We start from the raw sequence: 9,322 nt of genomic DNA, 5'->3' as shown, positions 1-9,322 counted from the left end.
ATAAAGCCGTGACTACCGAATTGTTCGCTGATTAAAATACGTAAACACCCACATTATTGTTAATCAGATAAATATTTACATCGAGCAAAATGATGATATCAATCAATTAGAAATATGTCAAATACAATGTTAAATGGTTTTTTGAAAGTTGATATCGCGTAAGAATAATGGGCAATCAATTATGGTAAACAATGTTTAACATCAGCCACAGTCTGTTTATTGTTCGAGGTCGAAACTGAACCTTTCCAGATCGCGTGATGGCTCCCTTTGCTCAATCAGGCGACCAGAATGAAACAAACGAATATATTGTATTTCGGTCCAAGGAGGGAGATGAATATACCGGTACTAAATAATTCCAACTATAGCAGACTGGGGGTTATTTTCAATTCCCGTCATTGGAAAATCTTTGCTATTTAAACACACGATTATACATACACGTTAGTCTTCATTTATCTTTTTATTCAGTAGAGTTTCAGAAATCAGTTGGTGTGTGATGTGGGTTAATATTCAAATGGAGAAATGGGAATATTTCGAACTTAAATTTATATCTCATGTTTAAGGCTATGTTTACTGTTCGTTGATGATTCATAACCTTCTGAAATTTCAATTTATTAAATTGACATGAGAAACACTTTCAAAAGACTATTTCGAACGATAAATTCTTTAGCGAATAATGTCAAAGTCGGTTTCAATCAAATCTCCGGGTCCCGTCAGGAACTCGTCATCAAAGGCAAACAACTCCAGCAAGCCTGGCTCCAGGAACGGACTTCCGCCAGCGCCCCAGCTCTTCGCGGTAAAGTACGTCATCGACGCTGACGTCATTAAATGCCCCGCGTGCATGGAAGTGTTCAAATCGCCGAGGGTTTTACCTTGCGGTCATTCCATGTGTTACGAATGCCTCAACTCGCTGATCATATGCTCTGAGTCGACCAAAACAAAAGAACACTTTTTGTGCCCTGTTTGTCATAAAAACACCTTTCCCCGTGATAGCAAACTATCAAGGCAGAAATGGGCGCAACATTTTCCGGTTAATTCCACGATTCTGAGATTACTTCGTAACGCTTCAGTAAAGAACGCAGGCGATCCTGGAACGCACAAAGCATTCTGCGAAACATGTCTGATGAATAACAGAACAAAAAGCTGTAACTATTTCTGCAGTACGTGTCTGCAACACATATGTGATATGTGCCACAAGTACCACATCACACAGGAAGAGACGAAAGACCACGAGATGGTATTTTTAGGAGGGAGCAAAGAGGAAATATCCGACCACGGCAAGCATGACTCGAACGGTAAGACAGAATGGAGAGCGCGCAGGGTGTCCGAAATCAACAACGCCGTGGAAGAGACAGGCTTGAAGCCCGCTAGCCGGGACGGGAAGCTCGCTCCTATCACCGCCAGAACTGTGACCGCTGCGGACACCGTCACCCAAAAGTGTGCCATGAAATTAGGCTTCTTTAACGGGAAGGCTCCGAGTGATTCGGCAACCTGTGACTTTAGGGCCGTAGCCTTTCTCACCAACAACAAAGTCGCGGTGGCGGATCTCGGCAATAAAAAGCTGAAAGTGTTTGACATAACGCACAAATCCAGAGTGGAATTGATATGTGATATTATGCTGCGGGCAAATCCATACCATATGTGCCGGGTGGACGATAGCGCGGTTGCCGTAGTGACGGAGCGATCCAACCAGTACCACATCCGCTTGTTTACCGTCCGCGACAAAATTCATCACTTTGTTCACCGGTCAATTGACGGAATACCTTTAGGAATAGGATATCTGAACAACACGTTCCTTTGTTCGTTCCTTGAAGACTCGGCAATTCATAAATATAAGATATCTCGGGCTCAGCAGATTAAAGGCGGCACGATCAAACATGACAGAACCGGAAATGACTTATTCCGACAACCCAGCAGTATGTGCGCAGGTCTCTGGCGCGGGATTCACGTTCTTTACATCGCAGACGAGACTGAGTTTGGAGTAACGGTAACTTCCATCGACACCAGAGGCGATCGAAAAGCGTCCGTGTTTTTCGACCTTCCGGTAAATCCATCGCGTCTCTCAAAAACATCGGCGAATGGCGTCAGCAAAACTGGACAACGAAATAAGAGCAATAGTGCGCAAATTTCAAAGAAAGAAAATGTTTCTCCAAGCGATACACTCCCTGGAAAAACAGCTCGTTCTGCAAAACAAAGAGCGCAGAATCAGTCAAAGCCTTCGACGACCCACGTGAGCGGTCGCCATACGTTCCGGCGCGTAGATGACCTCGGGCAGAGTATACCGGAGTGCAAAAGCGGCCGCGAAATCGAGCGTACGCCGATACCAAACGCTCTGAAAAACGATCTGTCCCTCGATTTGTCAAAGATAACAAGTACACTCGACGGAAACGACGTTGACCTGAACAATACAATCGCAAAATCACCGACGAAAAAGACGCTTCGCGGCGAATCAAAGGCGGTCGAACGCGCTGGGCTTTCACGACCCGTCGGCAAAGTGCGACCCCTGTCATTGAACGAAACATACACCGCGAAGGCCTCCACCGGAAATGCACAGCAGCAACTAAATTCTACCATTGCCTCGGGGTCGACCATGGATACAACGGGGACTTCGGTCCCGCCGAGACTGATTTTGAACGCCGACAGCATTGAAGTAGACAACAGCGGCAATATCTACGTCTGCATGTCGAAGAGCAACGCGATTCACCAGGTAGATTCTCTTTAGTTATCAGTATATATATGTTAAGTATAAAAGATGTCTTCAGTTTTTTTCGTCTGTTTTGGTGTGGGTTTTTTTGCGGGCAAACACAGTACACGTGTCTGAAGAAGATTGATTAATTAGCGCTACTTGAGTTATGCCTATAAATAATTTGTTACATGTACAATAATTGTACTACCATTTGCTGTAAATGAATTTAATAAACTTAACATTTGGGCTTTGGGTACGTGTATAGTTACTTTCATAGTTAATATACATGACTGAAGACAGTGCAGTCACGCAAACTGAAGAAAATGTCAATATTACGTCAGACGTTTTAATGTCTTGGCATTGCTTTCTTTTTCCCAGTTTTAATGTTTCGACATTGCATTCTTTTCCCAGATGTCGCCTGATGGCAAAATAAAGATAGAACTTCTCTCGGAGCAAGATGGGCTTGTGGCTCCAAAAGTCGTCTGCTTCTCGCCTAAAAACGACTTCTTTCTCGTCACGTGCCTGAAGACTAACCGCGTGCTCATGTTCAAATTGAAATAACCATAGGAGCGTCGATGGACATAAAGATGATTTTTCAGAACTTAATGGTGTAATAATTGTTCTTAGATGAACTCTAAGGAGCGTTGTAACTAAGGACTCAGTAAATAAAATGAATTGTTCTTATTTATTATGTATTACATGTGGATAGTTACAATAGTTCTTGTTTACTCTTATGTTTCTTAAAAGGACCTATGTAAGTACTCTACTGTATGTTGATATGTGTATTCCGTTGAAATACATGAAGGTAATTCTACATGCAAAGTTTACATTTAGTTTTATTTATTGTATAATTTCTTGTGTGACTTAAGGAAAATATCATTTGGTACCTGACTGTTTATAAAAACATCAGCGTAAAAAAGCTCACTGAAAATTATTAACAAGTTTCATTTTATTGTTATACATATTGTTAATACAGTATATTATTTTTTTATCCTCTTGTGACCGTAACAAATAAATGTTCACTGTGAAAAATACTATTCCTCTTACTAGTATATTAATGTTTATTATCTGAAAAAAATCTCTATATTAAGTAATGGTACATTTAGCAATACCCCTAATTGAATCTTGTTACTCGCAGTAAAAAATGTGTTGATGTTGTAATGCTGAATTTAAAAAGTTTATTAAATGCAACTCTAACAATGTTCATATGGCAAGCAAAATGCACATTAATTCCTTAAACCACGGTTTAACAGTTAACTATATAGTTAAGAGACTTTGAACCCGGGTTCAAAGTGCCGTTTGCACATTAATTCCTTAAACCTGGGTTCAAGACTTTGAACCGCGGTTTAAAGTGTGTCTAAAATAGATACAAATCTGTTATCTGAGACAACCAATCAGCGGAGCTGAAACCACAATTACAAGGTAAATGCCGCGACTTCATTGGTCATCTCTTAACTATAGGGTTAAGAGACTTTGAACTGCGGTTCAAAGTCTAAAACTGCGGTTAAGTTGCGCGGAATGCACATTAATTATTTAACAGTTAATTATATAGTTAAAGGGGCCTTTTCACAGATTTTGGCATTTTTTAACTTATTCATTTAATGCTTTATATCGATAAATGTAAACATTGGATCGTAAAAGCTCCAGTAAAACATCAAGAATAAAATTAAAAAAAGGAGAAGAACATTGCCCGGACCAGGTTTCGAACCAGTGACCCCTGGAGTCCTGCCAGAGTCCTGAAGTAAAAACGCTTTAGCCTACTGAGCTATTCCGCCGAGTACATATACTGGCAGTATTTTATACCTTATATAAGCAATCTTCGTAGTTTCACAAAATTTAACGACAAAAACAGAACTCTCCAAATTATTCAATCGTTTCGCGTTGCAACGCTTTATAATTTTTAGGTTTTAAAATCGTCAAAAGATGCATATAATGGCTATATTAGACCATGGTAAATGTTCAGTATTACTGTTTTCTCACAAATATCATAACTAAAACGAAAATTTGCGAATCTGAAACAACTTTTTTCAATTTTGTCAATTTACCAAAGCGTGAAAAGATCCCTTTAAGAAACTTTGAACCCGAGTTCAAAGTGCCGTTTGCACATTAATTCCTCTCTTAACTATAGGGTTAAGAGACTTTGAACTGCGGTTCAAAGTCTTAAACTGCGGTTTAAAGTCTTAAACTGCGGTTCAAAGTCTTAAACTAGGGTTCAGACGCGCGGAATGCACATTAATTATTTAACAGTTAACTATAGGATTAAGAGGCTTTGAACCGGAGTTCAAAGTGCCGTTTGCACATTTATTCCTTAAACCCGAGTTCAAGAGTTTAAACCGCGGTTCAAAGTGTGTCTAAAGATAGATACAAATCTCTTATCACATATAATTCAGAAACAACCAATCAGCGGAGCTTAATCCACAATAAGAAGGCAAATTATTGCAAGCGAAATGCACATTAATTCCTTACACCACGGTTTAACAGTTAACTATATAGTTAAGAGACTTTGAACCCGGGTTCAAAGTGCGGCTTGCTCATTAATTCCTTAAACTCGGGTTAAAGACTTTGAACCAAGGTTCAAAGCCTCTTAACTATATAGTTAAGAAACGACCAATAGAATCTTGACATCTGCCTTCTAATTGTAGTTTAAGCTCCGCTGATTGGTTGTCTCTGACTAATGTAGATAAGAGATTTGTACCATCTTAAGACACACTTTGAACCGCGGTTAATTTAATACTCCTGTCATATAACGGGCACCATGCACTGGTTACACTACCCTACGGGAAAGCATCAACTACACTACAGTAAGGAAAAAAAAACCGTCACCATGCATTTTTTGGTCATGATGGGTGGGTCATTTCAACAGAGCCAGAGTGCACGGACGAGATGGTATTTCGTGCGACCTACTAGCCCTGCCGACACGCTCCACCCAACATGTTTTAATAGTGTGCATATGGGAAAATCAGCGAAAGGAACATTTAGATTTTTATTGTTCATAGAATGCGAGTTTTCTTTTATATTTTGCATTGCAGGGGAGGTAATTATAAAACGTTTAAGGCTTCGAAGTAGTCTATATCTGTATATATTGGTGCTTCTTTTTCAAGGTACTGGTTAAATATTAAATGAATTATTATTTCTATGTATTTAAAGAAGTATTGATTCGAATATATGCGTTACTATATAATAGATCAGGAATGTTGAGATGTATTGATTGTGTTCATTCCTGTAAATGCCCACGTCGTGGAACCTTACTGCGAAGTACTTGAGGATTAGTGTTTTCTTTAATAAAGCATTCGCAATAGTTTCTCGTTGCCGGGTTATATATTTGTACGATTGAAACGCGATGTGTTTTAATGTACGTGATTAAACAAGTATATTTATATTTTATCTAGGTACCACGTGTCTCCGATCCCGCTCCGCGGCATTAGCAGTAGACCGCGATCAATTGCAATAATATTTTTGTACGCTGCTATTACTCCTGCTCTAGTCGCTGAACAGAATGGGGCTATATTTAGTCTAGTTTGTTATAGATAGTTTGAACTGTAGTAATTGTGTGAATTGGGTCCTTGGGGAACGAGTAACACAGGCTCGCGGTTATATTTGTCCTAAAAGATAGTGTGAGATATGTACTTTGAAAAGTAACGCGGGTTATAATTTATCTAGGTATCCTGTGTCACGCAGACATTTAAACACATGGGGCCGCATATGTGGGGCGATTTCGTTGGGCGGCATCAACATTAGGTTGCGACCTATATAACATGTTGGTTTGTAAGCCGCTAGTATACCTCCGCTCAGCTCTAGGCGTTGTACAGTATATGCCGGACATACATAGAAGAGATGTTCAAACGTATTAGGAATGTTACATTGCGGGCAGTTGACAGGTTTGTAAAAGTCCCCATGCAGCCGTGACACACTCAGCCTCAGGCGTGTGTATGCTCTATCTTCCCGTTTAATGGGACTGTAGATGTTGATCTTGTCACTTGGGCTCTTAAATAGCGGAAAATCATGATCTGCACAGTAAATTGACCAGCGGTGGTCCTGTTCTTTATAATCTTTCTGATTAATGATTGCGATAAGTTCGCGTGCGCTAGGGTGTAGGTTTGAAAGTAGACCCTCATGTGATCCTACCCTAGTGAGTTGGTCAGCATGTTCGTTTCCCAAAATATCTACGTGACTCGGAATCCAAAGAAATTTAATTGAGATGTTTTTACTTGTTAATTTAGTAATGTTCTTTAACACTGAATATATTAAGTCAGGTCGCGTTATGGATGTACATGCTTTTAACGCTTGCAAAGCGCTGAGTGAATCAGATATCATTACGTAATTAGACAGTCCATGCGTTTCTAATTCGTTCAGCCAAGTAAGCGCGCTGTTTATTATGGCTAATTCACATGTAAATATAGTCAGGTATTCTGTGTATTTTACTTTACTGTGATGGATGATAGCATTTTGTGTGATATATACTACCTATACGGCGCCGGCTAATATATCGGTATATATTTGGATGTAATTGGAATAGTTATTAGCTACGTGAGTTTGGGCTATAGAACCGCTTTCTGGGTCGATGTCGAATTTTTTTATCAAAGTTGTGAGTTGCAAGTCGATGTCAGGTCTGGAGAGTGTGCTAAGGCTGAAGTAAGTGGATGCTTGTGTTGTAATTTGGTCAGTTTGATAGTAACTGCCTAACGCAAGCACTTTCTGTGCATACGGGAGTCCGAATCGCTTTTAATCTTTTGTTTTAAAATAAGCTGGATCTTCCGTAACACTCTCATTAATTGGAAGGTTGCTCCCCATAGACGCTGTTTGCGCGCGATATTTCAATTGGTTAATATCTCTTTGTTGGTTAAGTTCGAGCATTCCACATTCGATATGTAGTGCTATGGTGCTTGTTGTTTTTCGTGTACCGGTTATAATTTTGAGTGCTGTGTTTTGGATAACTTGCAATTTGTTTAATAGTGAGTCGCTAGCAGAGTGGTATGCGATGCTACCGTAGTTTATTTTTGCCCAGATAGTGGCTATATATATGCGCATGAGTTTTTTTTTTGTCAGTTCCCCAGTTGTGTCTTTGAATTGCTTTTAGAAATTTTAGGTCTTTTTGACATCTAGTAATCAAGTTAAATATTGTCTTTCCATGTTTGTTGTTTATCGAATGTCATTCCTAGGAACGTAATGTTATCGAGGAACGGAAGTGGTATGTCGCATAGCGTGAGTTGCGGGATTTGATACTATTTTTTAGATTTGCGTGTACTAGCAGGAAATAAAATGGCTTGAGTTTTTGTTGGATTTATAAGAAAACCATAATTTTTGCTCCAGTTTTCTATCGCAGTTAGGGACGCTAGTATTTTCTGAATGGCTAAAGTCGGTGATTTAGATGCGGCCCATACCGCGCTTTCATCTACGAAGAGTGATAATTGTATTTGGTCGTTAATGTTTTTAGAGTTTTGCTCTTTTATTGCTGTTTCAAGCGTGTTCATAGCAATTGAAAAAATTATCGGCGACAGCACACTACCCTTGGGGCAACCATTAACAGTTTCCACAGTCTCGGAGGTTTCTCCGTTTAATATCACCTTGATTTTACGGGTTTAAGGAACGTTGCTAGCCACTTAAGCATGGTGCCCTCTATTCCTAATTCATAAAGAAGCTGAATAGCATGCTCATTCCATAATTTATCGAAGGCAGCCGTGAAGTTCAAAAACACGGCTGCCACTGTTTGACAGAGAAGTTGTGCTTTTTTTTATATCGGCTTCTAAGCGGACTATATGATCTTCGCAAGAATGGTTCGATCTGCAGCCTGATTAAACTCTAGCAATTTTGTTGTGTTTTTTCGAAGTATGCGCAGAGTCTCGATTTTATCATTTTCTGCATAAGTTTGGTAAAGGTAGAGGTAAGTGAGATGGGTCGATATGAGGCTGGGGAATTTTTTGGTTTATTAGCTTTTATGATTGGAATAATTATGGCCTCGTTCCATTGGTCAGGGAGAGTACCTTCTGCCCAAGATTTATTGAATAAGGTAATTAATTCTTGTTTCGCGGATATCAGCATCTGTTTAAGAATTTTGTAATTAATGTTATCGTCGCCCGGTGCGCCATTTTTGCAAGTTAGGAGAGCCGCTTCGAGTTCAAACATACTAAATGGAGCATTGTATTTGTGGACATTAACCTGATTGGTAGATTGTAGCCAGTCAGGGAATTTATTTTTAAGATCTTGTTTTCTTGCTATAAAATTTTCAGAGTAGCCTTCGTCACTGCTTATGTTTTGATAATGCTGGACCAGCGCAGAGGCTTTATCTGCATTAGTGACTAGGATTTGGTTATGTACGCGAAAAATAGGTGTTATAGTTGGAGGTCTGCCTTGCATACGATTAACATGATCCCATAGTTCTTTACTAGTTGTTTAATATGAAAGGTAATTACAAAATTCATTCCAACTATCTGTTTTTGCCCTTTTAATGACCTGTTTGACTCTAATGCGGGCTTCTCTTAATTTTTCATATTTAGGTCCTGTTTTGATGCGGATACATTTTTTCCTACATTTTTCGCGATATCTAATGGCGTCATCGCATTCCTGATTCCACCATGGAACAGAGCGTTTATTTTTTGGGGGTTTGTTGTTTACAACAGGGATGGAGTTATCAAGCGCTGT

At 39.5% G+C, this 9,322-nt stretch overlaps 1 protein-coding gene across 1 annotated transcript; it reads left to right on the top strand.

The window, feature by feature from the left end:
* The first annotated feature begins 673 nt into the window (after nucleotides 1-673).
* On the top strand, nucleotides 674-3,439 carry LOC127859707 (uncharacterized). Its single transcript, XM_052397215.1, has 2 exons — nucleotides 674-2,704; nucleotides 3,095-3,439. The coding sequence occupies exons 1-2, from the start codon at nucleotides 674-676 to the stop codon at nucleotides 3,242-3,244; spliced, it is 2,181 nt and encodes a 726-aa protein (XP_052253175.1). The 3' UTR covers nucleotides 3,245-3,439.
* Nucleotides 3,440-9,322: the final 5,883 nt, after the last annotated feature.

This window comes from Dreissena polymorpha, chromosome 15 (assembly GCF_020536995.1).
Source record: "Dreissena polymorpha isolate Duluth1 chromosome 15, UMN_Dpol_1.0, whole genome shotgun sequence".
Classification (NCBI taxonomy): Eukaryota; Metazoa; Mollusca; class Bivalvia; order Myida; family Dreissenidae; genus Dreissena; species Dreissena polymorpha.
The sequence above is the reverse complement of the archived record's forward strand: the minus strand, read 5'-3'. Positions and strand labels throughout refer to the sequence as shown.